The 22,151-nt window shown below is 47.6% G+C and overlaps 1 protein-coding gene across 1 annotated transcript in view; it reads left to right on the forward strand.

The window, feature by feature from the left end:
* The window catches only part of SULT2B1 (sulfotransferase family, cytosolic, 2B, member 1), a 27,909-nt gene extending 6,718 nt beyond the window's left edge, over positions 1 to 21,191 (forward strand). The window contains exons 2-7 of the mRNA XM_006868392.1: positions 4,090 to 4,232; positions 12,162 to 12,370; positions 15,231 to 15,357; positions 16,465 to 16,559; positions 20,604 to 20,784; positions 21,010 to 21,191. Coding sequence (XP_006868454.1) covers positions 4,090 to 4,232; positions 12,162 to 12,370; positions 15,231 to 15,357; positions 16,465 to 16,559; positions 20,604 to 20,784; positions 21,010 to 21,191 — 937 coding nt within the window. The remainder of the gene's footprint in view (positions 1 to 4,089; positions 4,233 to 12,161; positions 12,371 to 15,230; positions 15,358 to 16,464; positions 16,560 to 20,603; positions 20,785 to 21,009) is intronic.
* The last annotated feature ends 960 nt before the right edge of the window (positions 21,192 to 22,151 follow it).

A 22,151-nucleotide genomic window follows, 5' to 3' on the forward strand; every position in this document is an offset into this window, starting at 1 on the left:
ATACATCATTATTTACCTCTGTCTCACTTAGCCCATTGAGACCTGTCTAATACAAGGATGTAATTTTTACAAGAGAAGATCACCAGATCTTTTCTCTCATGGAGCCTCTTGGATGGGTTTGAACCTCCAGTCTTATTATTAGCAGCCCAATGCTTAACCATTGGCTCTGTAGAATAAGCAATAGAGTGCTAACCACAAGGTCAGCATTTCAAACCCACCAGCAGCACATTGGGAGGAAGGGGAAGCGTTCTGTTCCCGTTAAGATTTACAACCTCAGAAACCCAATATAGGGTCACCATGAATTGAAACTGACTTGATGGTACCTAAAAACAGCAACAGGAGTTCTGAATTGGGGAATAGGTTTGAATGAGTTTGTTTATTGCATATCTGTTGTGTGCCAAGTGTTAGGAATAAAGCAATAAATGAAACAGACACATTCCTGGCCCCATGAACTCAAATCCCAGTGCAGGAGAGGGGCGGAATCTCATTCACAGTTACTTATTGAGGTGTCCTATGAAGGCTGCTGTGTGACCTTCGGAAGTGGTATTAACCTCTCTGGGCCTCCGTAAGTATCCACTTTGTGGATTCTTCGAGAAGTCTGATAATGCATGTCCTTGGTTTAGAATTTCCTTACCCACCACCCCACTGGAGTCAGGCCTCTTAATTAGGGGTCGAGGGTATCAAGCTCCAGTCCTTGAGGTTGGAGAAGGCTGTGGTCCTTCTCCTGGAGAGGTGAGATCAAAGAAGTCTGCATATAGGAGGTGACATCTGAACTGGGTCTTGCACAGAGACAGCGAGATGGGAAAGGCTGGGGAACAGATTGCGCTAAGACTGAGAAGTGTGGAAAAGCTCAAAAATGATGTCTATAGACAAGTGATTTAGGAGTCCCTAAGTTAAACCATCAGTCAACTAAAGGTTAGCAGTTCAAATTCACCCAGGGGGCTCTTCAGGAGAAAGCCCTGCCAATAAGCTCCCATAGAGATTACAGCCTTAAAAACTCTAATTCTATGAGGCATGTTTACTCTGGAGTGCTGGTGTGTTGCTGTAGGATAAGCATTGGACTGCTAAGCACAAGCTCCTCAGAAACTGTGTAGGGTTGCTGTGAGTTGGAACTAACTCGTCAGCACTTAGAAACAACTTTGACCCTATCACAGGGGGTTGCTGAGTCGGAATCAACTCAAGGTCACACCAGCAATAATAGTCTTTCCCTGCACAGGGACCCGGTTGGGATGTGCCATCTTGTCCTCCGTTGCCATTGAGAATATTCTGTCTCATGGCGACCCCACGTGTGCAGAGCAGAACTGCACTCCACGGGGTTTTCAAAGCTAGGGGCTTTCAGAAGCAGATTCCTAGCCCTTTCTTCGGAGGTACCTCCGAGTGGATCCCAACCACCAACCTTTTGGCTCATAGTCGAGCGCCTAACCATTTGTATCACCTCCTCCCTCAAAACAAAAACCCCAAACACACTGCTGTCAAGTGTAGAACTGCCCCCGTAGGGTTTCCAAGGCTGACAGCTACATCTTTTGTTCCACAGAGCAGCTGGTGGTTTCAAACCTTCAACTTTCGATTAGCAGGCTAACGCTTGCCCAGGACTCCTTTCTGCACCACTCATACATCCTCAATCATGTGGGCTGCAGCCCCTCTGCTGCCCCTCAGCAAACTTGGTGCATTCATTACTCAGCTCAAATAGAGTGAGAGCTGCCTGTCAGCCCAGGATCAAGCACACAGCACGGAAACAAAACAGGGAGAGAAGTCACCCTGGGGCCAGATTTGATTACAAGGTGGGGGAAAGGACCCACAACACCTGCCTGGGAGCACGCGGGGAGAAATCAACCAGGCAGGAATCCGGGTGGGGCTCCCTCACCCCAGTCCAATCACAGAGGCCAGGCCACCCGGAGACACATTCCTGACACCAGGCATGTCTGGTACCAAGACCAGGAAATAGGAATCACAGTGGTGAGGCGATGTGGACTATGGCTGGAACATGGGGGAGGGAGCTAGGGAGGGATACAGAAACTGCTCACAGGCCCAAGGGACCACAGCAATGTAGGTTCAAAGCCCAGCTCTGCTCTGTACTCATATGGTCTTAACCAAATCACATCCCCTCCTTGGACCTCATAACTTGAACCATGGTCTACACTTTGTAGCATCATAAGTTGCACCATGGTCTACGCATTGGGCTGCTAACTGTAAGGTCGGAGGTTCAACCCACCAGCCACTCTGTAGAATGAAAGATAAGGCTGTCTACTCCCTTAACATTTACAGTCTCAGAAAAGCTATATAGGGTTTTGCTATGAGTTGGAATCAACTGGTGGTGATGAATATATTGTTGTTGTTGTTAGGTGCCATTGAGTCTGCACCGACCCATAGCAACCTTATGCACAGCAGAACGAAACACTGCCTGATCCTGGGCCAACCTCACTACCGTTGCCACGCTTGAGTCCATCGATGCTGTCACTTGGCCAATCCATCTCATTGGTTATATAGCACCTGTAAAATCCCTGGTGGTGCAATGGTGAAAGCATTTCCCTGCTAACTGAAAGGTCCACTGTTTGAACCCATCAGCCACTCCGTTGAAGAAAGATGTGGCAATCGGCTTCCGTAAACATTTCAGCCTTGGAAAGTCTATGGGGCATTTCTAACTCTGCCCTATATGGGTTGGAATGAGTAGGAATCCACTGAACAGCAGCTGGTTTTGTTTTTATGACACCTGTAGTGGAGGCTCTAGGTATCCCAAAAGACTCATCACTCCACTACTAGTGAAAAGGCCGACGGTCCGAACGTGTCCAGAGGTGCTTCAGAAGAAAGACCTGGCAATCTCTTTCTGAAAGGTCACAGGCGTGAAAACCCTGTGGAGCAAGCAGTTCTACTCTGTCCACTTGGGGCTGCCGGAAGTCAGAAATCAACAGCAATTAGTAGCAACAACAAACAAGAACAACAGTACCCGTTTCTACAACACGTGGTGAAGGAAAACAAGACATAAGATTTAAAATGTTGGGAGCCTGAAGCTAGTCAGTTAATTTTCTGAGACGTTTGTGGGTTTTGTCCACTTTTAAAACGCAAGTTGCTGTGATTTATTTTCTTCTTCTAAATACACATTCCCCTCCCTACGTTTATACGTCATACGTACTGACTCTTTCTTAAAGAGACTCTCTTCCCAATGGCATGTTGTAGTTGTTAAATGCCTTCTAGACGGTTCCGACTCACAGTGACCCTGTATAAGGTTTCTGAGGTGCAGCTGGTGAGTTTGACCGACCCACCTGGCAGTTAACAGCCCTAGTGCTTATCCTACAGCACCACACCAGGATTCTTCAAATGACGTTAAGTTTCTAAATAAAATAAAAACAAAGCAAAACCGCTGCCATTGGATTGATCCAGACTCCATGTGTTACAGAGAGGAACTGAACACTCCTTGGGGTTTTCTTGACTGAAATCTTTACGGACGCAGACCGCTATGCTGCTGGGGTCAGATTGCCAACCTTCTGGTTAGTTGTCGAGCCCAAACTGTATTCACCACCTAGAGAAGCCTGGGTCAGACAAGGAGTAAATGTATGGAAAGTGCTCGACCCAACCACCAACCTTTTGGCTCATAGTCGAGCGCCTAACCATTTGTACCACCTCCTCCCTCAAAACAAAAACCCCAAACACACTGCTGTCAAGTATAGAACTGCCCCCGTAGGGTTTCCAAGGCTGACAGCTACATCTTTTGTTCCACAGAGCAGCTGGTGGTTTCAAACCTTCAACTTTCGATTAGCAGGCTAACGCTTGCCCAGGACTCCTTTCTGCACCACTCATACATCCTCCATCATGTGGGCTGCAGCCCCTCTGCTGCCCCTCAGCAAACTTGGTGCATTCATGCCCATTTTGCAGGAAAGAAACTGAGGCCTGTGTCAAAAATGGAGAGAGTTCTGCTAGTGAATGGGGCAGCCCTGAGGACTGCCTCACCTACCTCCTTCCTCACTTGTTGTAACATTTCTTTAACACTTTCCACTGTCTGGACACCCCGGTGCAGACTCCTGGGCCTCCCAGGGCCCCTTGTCCTCCTTCACCTCCTCCCTGGTTCTCATGATGTCTCTCCCTCACCCACAGTGAGAAGTTGCCAGGTGACTACTTCTGGTACAAGGGCATTCCCTTCCCCTTGGGCATTTACTCACCTGAGAGCATCAGCATCGCAGAGAATTTCCCCGATGTGAGGGAAGATGACATCTTCATCGTCACCTACCCCAAGTCAGGTACCTGAGGGGCTGAAAGGGGGCACTGTAGAGAGGCTTGGGGGTGGGGATTGGATGAAGGATGTGCACTTATTATTAGCTTATGAGGTTTGTGGGACTTTTTGTTGGTAACCCCTTTATTAAGAGGTAACTCATATTCCAGACAATTTGTCCATTTAGTTAAAGTGTACGAGTCAGTGGTTTTTGGTATGTTCACAGAACTGTTCATCCATTATCATGGTCCATTTTGGAACATTTTATAACCTCCCCAAAGAAATCCTGTATGCTTTATAGCCAAGAAACCCTGGCAGTGCACATGACTGAGCACTTGGTGGCTAAGCAAAAGGTTGTCGGTTCGAACCCAGCCAGAGGCTCCGTGGGAGAAAGACCTGGAAATTTGCTTCCATACAGGAGCATTTAGACAAGTTTCACACTATCACATGGGGTCACTATGAGTCCAGGTTGTTGTTGTTTTTGCTTGCTTATTTCTTATTAACTTTTTTTCTGTGAATTGAGTGAAGGTTTACAGAGCAGAGCATCAGTTTTACAGTCAACAAATCACACGCTTCGTTTCCATCTCAGTGATTGCAGTCCCTTCCATGTAACATCATTTATCCCACTTCCTCCCTGTGAGTCTTGTTTTTGTTTCTCCTTCTTTTTTAACCCTTCTGAAGTTTGTCCTTGAGCCAATCTGCCCTTTTGACCTTAAACAGTTCATTATGCTTAAATAATTCTTAAACAATCTTAAATGGTTGATTGTGCATAGCCCCCCTTATAGATTTGTCGATTTGCCATGGATGTAAGCTTATTACCAGATCTGAAGGGCCATAGTCTCGGGAGTTTCCAGCAGTCTCTGACTAGTAAGACTGGTCTTTATCCACTCTAATAGGTACGTGGAGTCCTGGTATGGCGCTGCAGGTTAATGCACCAGACTGCAAAGCCATTTGAACTGCAAGGTCAGAGGTTCAAGCTCACCAGCAGCTCCTCGGATACCCTATACAGGGTCGCTATGGGTCGGAACCGACTCGATGGCACTTAACAACAAAGTAGAGTTGACTTATGATGACACGAATCGAATATGAAATGTACAAAGTATGGATCCAGGAAAAATGGAACTTGATAAAAATGAAATGGAATGCATAAAGATTGATATCCTAGGCATTAGTGAGCTGAAATGGATAGATAGTGGCCATTGTGAATTTGACAATCATATAGTTTTAAATATGCCAGGAATGGCAAATTCAAGAGGACTGGCATACCAGTCATCATCAAAAACAACATTGCACAAAAGAAGGCACCAACATACCATCATTGATTAAATACAAATACACCAACCCCACAATGCCCCGGAGACAGCATACAAGAGAGCATGGTTCAGACAAATGATCAAAATGCAAGACAGAAAACGTTTCTGAGGAAGAAACAGTAATTGAACTAACAGAAAAAGAATTCAAAAGAATGATATTTAAGTATTTTCAAAGGATTGAAAGAAAGCAAGGAGAACACAGAAATAGCTTGAGAAGAATTCAGGAAAACATGACAAGAACAAACAGACAAAATAAAGGCAATTTTTGAAACAATACAAAACCTGCAATTAGAAATTCAGACGATTAATTCTAAGACTTCAGAAATGGACAATACATTAAAAGGGCAAAGGAGCAGATTCAAAGCAATGGAAGCCTGAATTAGGGAGCTTGAAGATCAGTCTTTCAATGCAAGTATGCTAGAAGAACAATCAGAAAAAAAGAATTTAAAAATCCAAAGAAAGCCTAAGAGTTAACGTGTTCAAGAGCAAAGATATCATTTTGAGAACTAAGGCTGTGCCTGACCCAGACCACGGTGTTTTCAGTAGCCTCATATGCGTGTGTAAGTTGGACAGTGAATAAGGAAGCCCACAGCAGAATTGATGCATTTGAGTCATGGTATTGGAGAACACTGAAGGTGCCATGGACTGCCAGAAGAACAAACAAATCTGTGTTAGAAGTACAACCAGAATGCTCCTTAGAAGTCAGGATAGTGAGACATTGAGACTGACCAGTGCCTGGACAAGGAGATTATGCTTGGTTAAGTGAAGGGTCAGCAAAGAAGTGAAAGACTCCGCCAGTGAAATGGATCGGTACAGTGGCAGCAGCAATGAGTTCACGTGTGACAGCAAACATGAGGATGGAGCAGGACCGGGCGGTGTTTTGATCTGTTATGCGCTGGGTGGCTGTGAGTAACACCTAAAACAATGACAATAAGGAAATGGGGGAGCACAGCAACTTCGTAGGCTAAGCACTGGACTACAAACCAAGATAGGCAGTGTGAGCCTACCAGCCGATCAGTAGGAGAAAGATAGGCTTTCTGCTTCTGCAAAGATTACAGCCTGGGAAACCCTGTACAGAGATCAATATGAGTTGGCACTGACTCCGCTCTACGGCACATAACAACAACAATAAAGAAACAAAATCCTGATACACACAACACAATGAACCTTGAAAACATCATGCTGAGTGAAATACATCAGTTGCAAAAGTACAAATACGATACAATCTCACTTATATGAAATAAGCAAATGTGAGTATATAGAAATGAAAGATTATTAATAGATAGGATGAGCACTGGACTGTGAGACACAAGGTTGGCGGTTCAAACCCACCAGCTGCTCTGCAGGAGAAAGGTGAGGTTCAGAAATCATATATGAGGTGGATATGAGTCTTAACCAACTCCACAGCACTTAACAACAATAACAGGAAGTAAGGGGAAGGAGCTCTGGTAGCATAGTGATTGCACATTGGGCTGTGAACCGCAAGGTCAGCAGTTCGAAACTACCAGCTGTTGCGCGGGAGAAAGATGGGGCTTTCTGCTCCCGTAAAGATTTACAGCCTCAGAAACCCTGTACAGGGTCGTTGTGAGTCAGAACCGACTCCACGGCACATAACCACCACCAAGGGAAAGGGGGGAATTTTTGCTTATGAGGTACTGAGTTTATGTTAATGCTGGTAAGTGCTGGCTTGTCATTTCTGACTCATAGCGACTCTGGTCTTGTGGTTAGCAGTCCAGTGCTGATCCTACAACGCCACCCCAGGACTCCTAAAACAATTTGGGGGAGGATATCACAAAGGTCTCACAGCATAAAGAATGTGAGCGGTGTTACTGGATTGTACACGTAGAGATTGTTGAATTGATGAAGCTTTTGGTGTGTCTAGTTTCACCACAATCAGAAAAACAAAACCAAAAAATGTTAGTTGGTAACAGAGGAGGCCTATTGGCATAATGATTAAGCTCTCAGCTGCTAACCGTAAGGTTGTCAGTTCAAACCCATCCAGCTGCTCCAATGAGAAAGACCTGGTGACCTGCTTGGAGATTACAGGTGCCTAGTTTCCATCTCGCTGTCCATCGGTGTAGGGTTCCCTTTCACGAGTCCTATGGGAGACTCTATGAGACCTTTGTGTCCCCCCTCAAAATATGTGTTCTATCATGGAGTCGGTTCTGACACACAGAGACCCTGTACAGGGTTTCTGAGGCTATAAATCTTTATGGGAGCAGAAAGCTTCATCTTTCTCCAGTGGAACAGCTGGTAGTTTCGAACTGCTGACTGTGAGGTTAGCAGCTTGACTCATAACCACTACGCTACCAGAGCTCCTTCAGTATGGGTTGCATCTCAGTATAAAGAAAACAAAAGTTCTCACCACTAGACCAATAAACAACATTCTTATCAATGGAGAAAAGATTGAAGCTGTCAAGGACTTTATTCTTCTTGGATCAACTATCAACACTCATGGAAGCAGTTGCCAGGAAATCAAACAACGTATTGCATTAGGCAAATCTGCTGCACAAGACCTTTTTAAAGTGTTGAAGAGCAAAGATGCAGGACTAAGGTGCGCCTGACCATGATGTTTTCAATAACCTCATACACATGTGAAAGCTGAACAGTGATTAAGGAAGACTGTAGAACTAATACTTTTAAGTTATGGTGTTGGAAGAGAATATTGAAAGTGCCATAGGCTGCCAAAAGAACCAATAGATCCGTTTTGGAAGAAGTGCAGCCAGAGTGCTCCTTGGAGGCCAGGATGGCCAAACTTCGTCTCTCATACTTTGGACATATTGTCAGGAGGGACCAATTGCTGGAGAAGGATATCATGTTTGGTAAGGTGGAGGGTCAGAGAAAAAGAGGAAGACCCCCAGCGAGATGGATTGGCCAAGTGGCAGCATTGATGGACTCAAGCATGTTAACAATAGTGAGGTTGGCCCAGGATCGGGCAGTGTTTCGTTCTGCTGTGCATAAGGTCGCTGTGGGTTGGTACAGACTCAATGGCACCTAATAACAACAACAACAACAGAATACAGGAATCTCTGAAATAGGGAGCAACTATTACACCTAGAGCTGAAACAACACACCCATGAAAGAAAGAGATTTGGACAAGGAACTCCCATGAACACCTCCAAGTCTGAGACGCAGATTTCATTGGAAAGGGTATGATCTTGGCCAATGGGTTGGTGGAGAAGCTCATTACAGTGCCACAGGCTGGGTGGGGGAGACAGCAAGAAGTTGTCCTTTGTAAAACTTGTGGGGACTGAGTGCCAGTGGGTGTCCACTGCTGACTGCTGACCAGCTGAGTCAGAGGAGGAAGGAGAACCCGTAGTTGAAGAAGGACTTGGACTTCAGCTCTATCTGCTTCAATGAACTGCCTTGTTTGCTGTGAGACCATAAGAACTGGATGGTGCCTGGCAATCATGATTGAATGTTTTGCTTAAGGACTCAGTAGCTGAATCCTGATCAAAGGGGGGAGAAATGTGGAACAGACTTTAAATTTCGATGGAATCCACACTGACTGGATTCATTGAGTCTGGAGGAACCCCTGAATCTATTGACCTGAGAAAGTCTTTAAACCTTGAACCAAAACTATCCCCTGAGGTTATCTTTTAGCTGAACAATTTAGCTAATAGTAAAGAATGTTTGTCTTGAGCATTGCACTCTGACAACAGTAAATCTAAAGCATAGATGGGAAGTTGAAAGGGTTGTTGTTGTTGTTGTTGTTGTTGTTGTTGTTAAGTGCCGTCGAGTCGGTTCCGACCCATAGCGACGCTGTACAGGGTTTCCGTAGCAAATCTAAATGAATAACATGAAACAACGTGGGTAGAAATCATGAGAACGGTGATACGTGCAGAATTTAACTAATATCCTTGAACTATACATGTAAACTTTGTTGATTGGGTGTATGTTCTGCTGTGTATAATTTCACCAAAAATAAAGTAAATGTTAAAAAAAAAAAAAAAGCCTACTGAACAGAGAGCAATTGGAACCCGGAAGAGAAAGCCCGTTATCATTCAGTGTTCCTCCAGCGCCCTCTACTGGCACTGTTTAGCATTGAGGCAGATGGAGAAAACGATTACATGGTCCAGCTCTTGCTAATGTTTGAGTCGGTTCCGACCCACAACGACCCTCTATAGGGTTTCCAAGTAGAGCTTGAACCTCCGACCTTGTGGTTCAAACTGATTTTGCAGTCCAGCGCATTAGCCCTCAGCGATACACCAGGACGCCCTCTCTGGTATAATGAAACAGAGCAAAGAAGGGATTTGGAGCTAGCAAAGGTGGCTGTTAGACTCTAATAGGAATAATATGTTGCTAATTAGCATTATTAAATTTTCTCATTTGACGTGCCTGTGTTCTTCTGAAATCCAAACCTGTGAACTGGGTCATCAATGAAGTCACACAACGTGGTGTGACTCCCCAAAGGAATGAAGGAATTACTCCTCAATTGTTGATGTTTGTTGTTGTTAAGTGCCATCGAGTTGGTTCCAACCCAGAGCAATCCCTTATAAGCCATTTCCAAGGAGCAGCTGGTGAGCTTGAACCACCAACCTTGTGATCCAGCACATAACCCACAGCGTCAGTTGCTATCAAATGGATTTTTACTCATGGTGACACCCTGTGTGTCTGAGTAGAACGGCTCCACAGAGTTTTCAAAACCAATCCTCTCAGAAGGCAGTCTCCAGATCATACTTCTGAGGTATTTCTGGCTGGGTTCAAACTGAGAACCTTCAGCTCGTCATTGAGCAGTTAACCATTTGTGCTACCCAGAAATTCCTTCCCCCCAATGTTGCGATCAAGTCAATTCTGACTCATAGCAACCGTATATAACAGAGAAGTGCCCCATACAGTTTTCTTGGCTGAAATATGAATGCCAGATCTTTACTCCCCTGAAGCCATTGGTTAGCAACCAACAGCTGAGAGTCTATTTCAAATCCAGCTTCCTCCATGGTGTAAAGGGATGCTAGTGCAGTGGTTAAGGAACCCTGGTGATGCTGTAGGATAAGCTAAATGCAAGATCATCAGTTCAAAGCCACCAGCTGCTCCGTGGGAGAAAGATGAAGCTTTCTGCTTCCATAAAGATTTACAGCCTCGGAAACATTATATAGAGTTGTTATGTGTCAGAGTGGACTCGATGGCAGTAGGTTTGGTTTTGAGGTTTTGGTGCAATGGTTAAGCGCTTGACTGCTAACCAAAAGATGGAAGTTCAAACCCACCAGCCACACTCTTTGGGAGGAAAATGTAGCAATGTGCTTCCTGAAGCATTACAGCTTTGAAAATCCAATAGGGCAGTTTTCCTGTGCCCTACAGTGTTCCTGTGAGTTGGGATGGATGGATACAGTTCTGGAGTTTTTCACAGGTTAGTTGCTCTACTACATGTTGGTAAGTGCCATCGAGTAAGTTCTGAACCATGTTGTTGTTGTTAAGTGCCGTGGCGTCGGTTTCCGAGGCTGTAAATCTTTAAGGGAGCAGAAGGCCTCATCTTTCTTCTGCGGAATCGCTGGTAGTTTCGAACTGCTGACCTTGAGGTTGGCAGCCCGACTTGTAACCACTACGCTATCTGAATCATAGAGGCCCTGTATTGGGTCTCCACAGATCGTGTAGGTAGCAGTCCAGTGTTTATCCTACATCATCACACCAGAACTCTGTGATGCTACAGAAATCTCAAAATCTCAGTGGCTTATTTCCCATTCCTGCAAGCTCCAGTCAGTACATGATGGGTGGGAGGAAGTGGGGGAAATCCACCAGCCTCTTCCATCTATGGCGCGACCACTCCCAAAGGCACTGGCGGGTGGTGGGTCACATGGGAGATTTTTATGAGCCTAGAATGGCTGCGTATGGCTTCCACCAACACTTCACTGGCTAAACTCGGACACGTAGCCCCACACGTAGATGCGGAAGAGGCTAGAAATTAGAGTTCCATGATATTCCTAGCAGAGTCCTGGTGTGGTGCTGCGGTTAATGCGCTGGATTGAATAGTCGATTTGAACCGCAAGGTCGGCACTTCAGGCTCACCAGCGGCTCCTGGGAAACCCTATGTGGGGTCGTTATGAGTTAAAACCGACTCAACAACACTTAACAACAATGTAATCCTAGCGGGAAAATGAAATTAAATTGGACGAGCCACTAATCAGTACCACTGCGCGCCCTCTACTGGTAAAGCGAAAACAGCAAACATGGACAGTTCCATTTCACAGTCTTTCCTCCTCCTATATAGTCTTGTCACCTATGGCAAGTGGCTTGGTTTCTTTGAGCCTCAGTTTCCTGCTCTGAAAATGAGAATCATCAACACTATCTTCTCGTGTTGGGAGAAATCGATGAGATACAACATGTGGCAAATTCTCAGTAAATGCTGTTTTTGTCAATTGTCAATGACCCTCGAATCGGATCCCACTCATGGTGACCCCACATGTGCCAAAGTAGAACTGTCCTCCAGAGCTTTCTCAAGGTTGTGACCTTATGGAATCCGATCACCAGGTCTTTCTTCTGACGCACCTTTAGGTGGGTTCGAACCATCAACCTTGTCACTATTAGTTGAGTACTTAACAATTTACATCACCCAAGGATTCGCTAAGTATAGTCACTCTGAATCCAGTTAGATCTCCCACTTTGCCCCTTCCCCCACCCCAATAAATGTGTCCTATTTCTCCCAACAGGCACCAACTGGATGATTGAGATTGTCAGCTTAATCCTAAAGGATGGGGATCCCTCCTGGATCCGCTCTGTGCCCATCTGGGAGCGGGCACCTTGGTGTGAGACTATCATGGGCGCTTTCAGCCTCCCGGACCAGCCTATCCCCCGCCTCCGGAGCTCACACCTCCCCATCCAGCTCTTCACCAAGGCCTTCTTCAACTCCAAGGCCAAGGTGCTGAAGAGGAAGGAGAGTGTGTGTGTGGGGGTGGGGGGGGGGGGGGGGGGGGGGAATGGCAGCGAGAGTATCATCAATTAATGGACTCTGCACAGATTCATTGAGTGGATCCTCTTGTACTGGGCTGTCTCAGTTTTCTAGTGCTGCTATAACAAAAATACCACAAGTAGGTCGATTTCACACACCGAAATTTATTTTCTCACAGTTTAAACAAAATACCCAGTGCTGTCAAGTGGATTCTGACTCATAGTGGCCCTATAGGACAGGGAAGAACTACCCCATAGGGGTTCCAAGGTTGTCATCTTTATGAAGGCTTCATCTTTGTCATTCCGAACCACCGATCTTTCAGGTTAGCAGCCGAGTGCTTAAGCGTTGTACCACCAGGGCTGCTTCACACAGCTTAGGAGGCGCCAGCACTAGAGGAAGGCTCACTCTGGGGGAATATCCTGGTCCCAGCTTCTCTAGCATTCTTCTAGGCGTTCCTTGCAGATCTCCACCTGGCATCTACTGTCTCCAGCTGTGCTTGCTTGCTTCTGCACCTGTCGCTGAAGTATAGTTGAGCCAGTTTTTGACTCACAGCGGCCCCATTTGACAACATAGATCTGTCCCCATGGGGTTTTGTAGGCTATAATCTTCCCAAGAGCAGATCGCTGGGTCTTTCTCCTGCAAAGTAGCTGGTGGGGGTTCCATCCCCTGATGGCTGTGTTAGTGGCTGAGCACTTACCCACTGCACCACCAGGACTTCTGTGGAATTGTGTGGACAGTGTTCAATTCTCCCAGACATGTCACGTGACCAAATGCATGGAGTGTTGCCAACCAAGGAAGCTCCTCTGAGCCTCGATGTCTAGGGTTTTGTTTGGGGTTGGTATTGCCCATGTGACTGAACTCAGCCTCCAGCTCCTCCAGAGGGCTGGGCCTGAGGCTCCCATTATAAATCACATTGTTGACGTAGACCACCCAAAAGAAAAAAATCCACTGCTGTCAAGTTGATTCCAACTCATCGTGATCCTAGAGAGAGTGTTTCTGAGGCTGTAAATCATTAAATGAGCAGACAGGCTCACCTTTCTCCCGAGGAACGGCTGGTGGGTTTGAACTGCCAACCTTGAAGTTAGCAGTCCATTGTTTATCCCACAGCGTCACCAGGGCTCCAAGGTCCCCAGTAAACAAAGACACTGTTACCAGGCAGGGCATTCCAAGGGCTTAGAGGTTAGCTTCCAAGTAAGCAAGCCTTTCTTTGGATGAGGTTAATCCTTTACCAAGAAGCTCTGGTAGTGTAGCGGTTATGAATCAGGCTGCTAATCTCAAAGTCAGCAGTTTGAAACTACCAGCAGAAGAAACATGAGGCTTTCTGCTCCCATAAAGATTTATGGCCTTGGAAACCCCGTACAGGGTCGCTATGAGTCGGAACCGACTCCACGGCAAATCACCACCACCAATGCTTTACTAAGGTTACTGGTGTGGTGCTTATAGTGGTAACTGCAAGGTTAGCAGTTCAAACCCACCAACCATTCCTTGGAAACTCTATACAGGGTTGCTATGAATCAGAACCAACTTGAGGGCACTTTACAACAAGAAACCCTGGAGGTATGATGGGAAAGTGCTTAGCGGTGAACCAAAAGGTTGACAGTTTGAACCACACAGCAGCTCTACAGAAGAAAACCCTAGTGACCTACTCCCATAAAGATGGCAACCTTGAAACCCCCATGGAGCAGTTCTCCTCTGTCCTATAGGGTCACCAAGAGGCAGAATTGACTCAAGAATATCCAACAACAACACGGGGACCAGGGTGGGAGCCCTGAGAATCAGCAGCACTATTATCAGTTGCCATCGCGTCCATTCCAGTTCATGATGACCCCATGTATGTCAGAGTAGAACTGCCCTGTATTCTGAGGAACTTCTGGGTGGGTTCAAACCATCAACCCTTTGGCTACTAAACACATGCTAACCATCTTCAGCAGCCAGGGACAAGGTCTGATAAGAGAGCCTCATTTATCTAAGTTGTTATTTCTCTTTATTGCCTGGGATGTTCTGCATCAATATCTGCCCACTTTGCCTCCTTTGGTGCCTTTGTCGTTCCGCAGGCATTTCTCAAAGCCCACTGTGTACCAGGCTCTGTACTATAGAGCCTGGGACAGGACGGAACATGACTGAGACTCCACTCTGCCCTCTAGTGGCTTCCAGGGGAGAAACAAGCCTGCAAAGAGACCACGAGAAAGCAAGGATGAATGCTTACGGAGGTGGCCCAGCCAGAGAGCTTCTGGGAGGCTTGGGGCGACCAGGACCAGCTGTTATATTGCATCTTGGAGCAGGAGAGAGAAATGTGTGCAGGCTGGAGTATAAGAGAAGTGGAGGATGGCCGGCTTGTGGAATGTAAAACTGGTGGAGACGTTGGAGCCAGAGACTCAAAGCCTCCAATGTCAGACCTAGTGACTGGGGAGCCAAGAAAGGGCAGAGTCAGCTCTTGGCGCAGAAAGACTTTTTTGAGGCTATGTGGAGGCTAGGAGGTCAGGGAGGAGACTAGGGGCAGGGTCCAGGCAGGACTGGGCTATGGGGATCAAGAGGAGGAGGAGGAGCCAGCTTTTCGTTTCTCTTGGCCAACTCCTTATGCCCTGATTTCCCCATCCTGAACCAGTGCCTTCCTCTCCTTCCTCTCCTGCTCTTTATTCCCTGAAGCTGTCCCTCAGCCCACCTCAGAAACAATCTCCTAGAATGTGGTTGGAGGGAGCTCTCCCCAGTTGCTGGGAAGAACTGATCTGATCTGAGTAGCATTAGCTGGGAAGTCCCCTGAGAAGTCAAGAGGAGCTGGGGTCCTGCCTGAGACTGATGGCAACTTCCCTTTGCCAACATTCACCCACAGGTGATCTACTTGAGCCGGAACCCCCGGGATGTGGCTGTCTCCCTCTATTATTATTCCAAGATCGCAGGACAGTTGAAGGACCCCGGCAAGCCCGATCAGTTTCTGCAGGACTTCCTCAACGGTGAAGGTGAGGATGTGGGTCCAGTGAGAGCAAGCCCTGGAGGATTCAGAGATAAAAGAGGGATAAGCAAAGATATCAGGGTTATGAAGAGAGATGGAGACAGAGAAAATGAGATCAAGGCCGAGGGGGAGGGATGGAGACTACGAGAGAAACTAAAAGGCAAAGATACAGAGATGTGGAAGAGACAGAAAGATTTAGAGTAAGCAAGAGACAAAGAAAAGAAAACAGAAACTAGTGGAAACCGGAAACAGTGGCCCTTAGCCACTCTTCAGGACTGGACTTGAACTCACCCCTATGGCTCAATTTTCAAACAATCATCAGGTCTGTAAGGGGAACAGTAACACAATGGGATTCACACACCTTAGAACAATCAACCATTTGAGATAAAAAAAAAAGGCAGCATTTTCCCCAGGACAAAGTTCAGAAGAGTTAGGAAAGAAGGAGAAATGAAATGGGAAGCCCAGGGAGGAAGTGGAATGAATGATGTATGTACATGGTGAGGATTGCAGTCAGTGAGACCAAGCACAATGTCTCTGAATTCTTGAATGGAAAACTGATGATCTGCTCTGTCAACTTTCACCCAATTCACAATTAAAAGCTTTTTTTTCAAAATGAAAAGGAAGCAGAAAGAGAGAGATGGGGAGTCAGAACCACATTCTTAGAAACTGTTTCTGGGGCAGGTGGATAGGGAGTTTGGCTCCAGAAAATAGTGGAGGAAGGAGACAAGGGGTTCAGGATGGGGAAGATCAGGTTTTGAGATGTTGGCCAAGAGAGAGCTGGGGTACGAGATGCTAAGAACGGCTGGACCCCTCAGCCACATGTCCTCTTTTCTGTTCTTGTCAGACCCTCTGGCTTTGGAGGGGGCTCCAAGTGGATGGAGGGACCAGACCACCACTACAGTCTAGACAGAGAACTGCGGGGGGCGGCGGGGGGGGGGAGAGGAGGACTGGCTGGGAGATACACTGAACTTGGTGGGGATTTGGGGGCATATAGGGTGTTGGAGAAGGGGTGTCCAGTTCTGAGGGACCAAGCCAGGGGCATGGGGAGGAATGCACAAGACCCACTGAGCCCCCAGAGGGGGCAGCCTTCATCCACCAGCCCCTCCTCCCACAGTGCAATTCGGCTCCTGGTTTGACCACATTAAAGGCTGGATTCGGATGCAGGGCAAAGAGAATTTCCTATTTATCACCTATGAGGAGCTGCATCAGGTGAGCCCCCTACTCCCACCCCCACCCAACACTCCTCAATGCACCCCCACTGCTTCCCTTCCCAGGAAGGGCACCTGGGCCGGCTCCACCCACACACAACCTGGGGACACATGAGGCTGATGGTCTAAAGAGGAGACAGACAGTGAAGAAAGCAATGAAGAGCATAGTGGACAAGCTGGGGGAAAGAGCTAAGAAGAAATAAAACAGGGAGGCAGGTCACGGAAGAGGAGGTGTGATCATCAATAGGGCAGTCCGGGAGACCTGAAAATGCCATGTGAGCAAAAACCTGAAGGAGAAGAGAGAGGGGAGGAGGCCAGAGAGATGAGCAGACAGATCAGCAAATGCAAAGGACCTGGGGTAGAGCTGTGTTTGGTGTGGTTGAAATACAACAAAGAGGCCAGTGTGCGAAGGAGAGGGGGCCCACGGTGGGAGCTATGGGCAGGCTTTGAACAGGGGAGATGCCAAGATGGGTGTGATGACCTGAAGCCAGGGCACTTGGGAGTCACGCTTCATGGTGGCGATGATTTGAAAGGCAGAGGGATCCTTGAGAGTGAGACTGGGATCCCAGCTGGACTCCATCCAATGTCTCCGTCCAGCTGGAGCAATCAGAGAAGGCTCCCTGGAGGAAAGGATTCTGTTGAATAACTGTAACTTGACTTGGCTGCCAGGGAGAGGTTGAGATTCTAACTGGAATACTTCACAATGAAAGTGGCCAACCATTCTAGGTTCAGAGAGGCCCCCAGCGCATGCCTCTTCACCAGAGGTCCCAGACGTGCCCTGTGTCACGTAGTTTGGGGTACTTTCCTCCTTTGTCAGTAGCTTTCTGTAGTGCCAAGATCCCGGCTTTATTAGTCTCATCTTTAAAATGGCTATAAAATACTAACTCCTAGTAAATAGTTGGTGTGGCACTATAGGATCAGCACTGGACTGCAAACCGCAAGGTTGACAGTTCAAACCCACCAGCTGCTCCTAGGAAACCCTATACAGGGTCGCTGTGAATTGGAACCGACTCGGTGGCACTTAACAATAACACTGGGTTGTGAGGATTGGAGGGACAGGTTCTGAAGAACACCAACTTCTTTACCTGGCACAATTGCAACCACTTGGCAAGGGACTCCATGAGGCTTAGGATACCCCATGGTGCTTAGGGCCTACCTCAGTGGTAATAATAACTTAGCAAACACCTATGGAGGCCTGCCAAATGCCAAGCACTAAATGCCGAGCTTGGATTATAGGCAGACTCAGAGATACTGAGTGTGCAGTTAAGCGAATATCACAATCAAGTGAATCATACCATGTGGTGCTGTAGGATAAGCACTGGACTGCTAAGCAAAAGGTTGGCGGTTCAAATCCACCAGCCGCTTCTGGGAAATTCTATGTTATAGGATGGATATGAGTTGGAAGGGATGCAATGGCACTTAACAACAACAACATTGTACAGAAAAGTTATGTTGACATTAGACTGTAGTCTATGAAGCATGCACTAACTAGCATGACGAAAAGTTGTAAATCTCGTTAGAATGATCAAATGGAACACGAAGTGAGCTCCAAGGGAGAAAGGTGAGGCTTTCTGCCCCTGTAAAGATTCACAGGCTTGGAAACCCTATACAGGGTCGCTATGAGTTGGAATCGACTCCATGGCACATAACTGCCACCAACCAGGACAAAGTAGAACTTCCCCATTGAGTTTCCTAACCTGTAAACCTCATTGTGGTTTGAAAAGTTGGCGGCTAGAAACTTTTCACCAGCTGCTCCCCAGGAGACAGAAAGATGAGGCAGCCTGCTTCCATAAAGAAGACAGCCTTGGGAACCCCAAAGTGTAGCTCTCTCTCTTCTGTCCTAGAGGGGTCTATGAGTCGGAATTGATTCGAGGTCAAGGAGTAATGGGCAATCTTTATGGGGGCAGATCAACAAGTCTTGTCCCTCACAGAGCTGTTGTGTTCAAATTGCAGACCTTTTGAAATGCCAACATTGCCATTAGCAACCGAGCGCTTGAGAATTGTGCCACCAGGGCTCTGTTCTGTTAAGATTACAGGCAAGATTACAGTTGTACCTTTTGTCCTATGGAACCCAGTTCTTCTTTGTAACACACCAGGTCACCATGAGTTGGAATCAACTCAATGGCAGCTGACAACAATGTTGTGATAGCCCCACTTTACAGAAGAGAAAACTGAGGCTTGGAGAAAGCTGATAACTTATCCAAAGGCACGCAGCTTTTTTCTGATGACCTCATTTTCATTTTTCTTCCATCCTGGTAAATTATTTTAAATGGAAAGATACAGAAAAGGCTTGGCATTGCCCCTCCCCCTCTTCTCCTTCAAGCTTTATTCTGCAAACCCAAAAGTGGGCCACACAGTCCGACAGGGCTGCCCCTGGGTGTGAGGCACCACCTGTGTGTTTGAATTTCTGGGACACAGCAATGGTACAAGGAGATCAAGTGATAGAGTATTATGAAACCAGGAATGACCTGGAAAATGAAGGCCGCCCTAATGCAAGTAGATTGCATTCGATCGCTAACTTTAAGATTGGTGCTTCAAACCTATTCAGTGGTGCTGTGAAAGAAAGGTCTGGTAATCTACTTCCATTAACAATTATTAGGTGCCATCAAGTCAATTTCAACTCCAAGTGACCCCAGATGACAGAGTAGAACTGCCCCCTAGGATTTCCTAGACTGTGATCTTTCCAGAAGTACATTGCCAGGTTTTTCTTCCTTGGAACCACTGGGTAGATTTGAACCTTCAACCTTTCAGTTAGCAACCAAACACTTAAGCATTCCACTACCAAGTCTCCTTCTGTAAAAACGACAGCCAAGGAAACCCTAAGGAACAGTTCTAGTTCGTAAAACAAGGCGACTCCAGGAGTCTAAATCAAGTCAAGTCATTAGCAATAGATTTGAATTTTTTATTTGTCTGCTGGGCAGATTGTGGAACACTGGCTGGCCTGTGGGCACTCCATATCAGGGAAGACAGCAATGTCCAGGGGAGGACTATGGATTTCAGAGACCCAAACTTGAGCTGTGTGATCTTGGACGAGTGTCTTACCTTCTCTGGGTCTCTGTTCATGGGTTGGGGCAGTGACCCCTTCCTGCAAGGCTGTTGGTAGGATGTGCACAAATGTACCTGAGGGACTTGGGACAGAGCTTGGTACAAAGTAGATGCTCAGTAGGTGCTATTTGGAGGAAGGGGACATCTGAGCTGCATCTGGACATTTCCTAGCTGAAAAGGGTTCCTGGAAGTGCATCACTGCCTCCCTACATAATCCACCCCTGGACAAAGGTCCAGACGAGGGACCTAAGCCAGTGCTATGGTGCTGGAGACAGAGAAGAAGGGTTGACCGGGCAGGAAGGAGGTGACCAGGCACTGATGAGGAGAAGGGGGTGATTCTGGGCTATACTAACTGGGTGAATCATGGGTTATCCTTCGATGTGGACACAGAGGAGAAATGGGTTGGGAGGTTGACCTCTGCTCCTGCTCTGACCTCTTACCCCACCTAACCCTTTCCCTCCCACCCAGCTGTTGTTAGGTGCTACCGGGTTTTTGTTGACTCATAGCAACCCCATGTGACAGAGTTAGAAGTGCTCCATGGAATTTTCTGAACTACAACCTTTACAGGAGAGTCCTGTAATTGGATGGCAAGGTTGGCTTGAACTGCAAAGTCGGCGGTTTCAAACCCACCAGTCTCTCCTCAGAAACCCTATACACAGGTGTCTATGAATCGGAACCAACTCAACAGAATTTAACAACAATTTTTATTAGAGTTGCTCACCAGGTCTTTGTTCCATGGTACTGCTGGGTAGGTTCAAACCAGCAACCTTTCGAATAACAGGTGAGCACTTAATTGTTGTGCCACCATGGTTCTTCTCCCACCCAGAGAACCCTCCAAACATCTAAACTGCAAAAACCATTAAAGGCCAAATCCAACTCCTCAGCTTGCAGGTAGGGACATGATTTAGGGCCCAGACAAGCAGACTCCGTTCTGTTGGGACCCCTCTCTCCGCGGTGGATGGGTCGGCTTTCCTGATCCTTCTCATCTCTGCCACTCCAGGACCTCCTTGGCTCAGTGAAGCGAGTCTCTGAGTTCCTGGGTCGGCCGCTAGACTCCGAGGCGCTGAGCTCAGTCGTGGCGCATTCGGCCTTCGGCGCCATGAAGGCCAACACCATGTCCAACTACACGCTGCTGCCCCCCAACCTGCTGGACAACCGCCAAGGGGCCTTCCTCCGGAAAGGTGAGGGAGGCTCGGGCTGTGTGACTCCTGGCGGGTGACTTAACCTCTCTGGGCTGCGAGCTGCGCCTTGAAAGATAAGGGGTAGGGCAACGATGTTCCCGGCCAATAGGGGACACCATTGGAGCCCAGCGGCCATTGGGGTGGCAAAGAGGATGCTGGCTAGGGCGTGGGGGCGATGCTCCCCAGCAGCTCCTCAGCCCCGTCGTTGGCCCCTCTCCCCTCCAGGGGTCTGTGGCGACTGGAAGAACTACTTCACAGTGGCTCAGAGCGAAACCTTCGACCGTGTCTACCGCGAGCAGATGCAAGGGCAGCCGACCTTCCCCTGGGACAAGGCCTCGAAGGACACCAGCCCGGATCCCGACTCCTGCCCCAAACTTAGCCAAGTCCCCGAAAGTCCCGATCCGTGACCCTAAGAATAAAAACATTGCTCCTGCCAGCAGCGCCCCGACTCCTTCGTGCGCATTAGGGTTAGTGGGACGCAGGTGGGCGGCAGGGGGCGCGCGAGGGCGGGCGGGGCGCGGGCAGGGCCGCGGAGGCTGGGTGGGGACCCTGCGTGAGTCTCACTACGCCTCAGGAGGGCGGTTCATCGTTCTCACCTGGCCCGCCAATAGGATCGGTGACTCACAGGCCCCGCCCGGAGTTAAAGGTGCTGCAAGGACCCTGAGCTGGGCGTGTGACTTCCTGGGTCTCAGAGAGGAGGGACTGTGGGCTCGGATTACTAGGTCTGAGGTTAAGAGGCAGCTGTGGCCGGATATCGGGGGCCAGGGCCAGGCAGTGTCTGGCATGAAGCAACTTTATTCCAACCATAGAGGGCAAAAGGGAATCCCGGCAGACCTGTCCCCTCAGCACCCACAAAAGAGTTCTAGTGTCTGCATGATTCCTCAGCAAACCCATTTTCCGGTTCCTGGCCATGCCTTAGACAGGCTCATTCCAAGCTAAGCTTAGTGTCGCTTCAACTCCTCCATCTCCCGGTTTGTTCCAGAACCCCTTCTTCACCCCAAACAATTCCAACATGGGGTCACTCAGCCACTCTGGTCACACCTAGGCCCAGAATTCAGTGCAGTGATGTAACTAGGGAGTTGGAAAGGGTGGGGACTGCAGATTGCACTGGGTGGCAGAAGGGTTGATAACAAAATGATTGTCTCTAAAATTTTTGTGCAGTGTTCCAACAGAAATTTATTATTTTTTTAATAAACATCCCTGAAGTTAGTTACAACAATAAAAATGTTTCGTAAGCCTAGCTTACATGTATCAGCATACCTAAAAAGGCTAAAATTCTACTTTTTTAACTTTCTAATGCGTGTCTTGGGTCAGAGTTATCATTACCCAGTTACAATGACACTTCGCATCAAGTAGTTTCACCTGCA

The sequence above is a fragment of the Chrysochloris asiatica genome, unplaced genomic scaffold (assembly GCF_000296735.1).
Source record: "Chrysochloris asiatica unplaced genomic scaffold, ChrAsi1.0 scaffold00116, whole genome shotgun sequence".
Lineage (NCBI taxonomy): Eukaryota > Metazoa > Chordata > Mammalia > Afrosoricida > Chrysochloridae > Chrysochloris > Chrysochloris asiatica.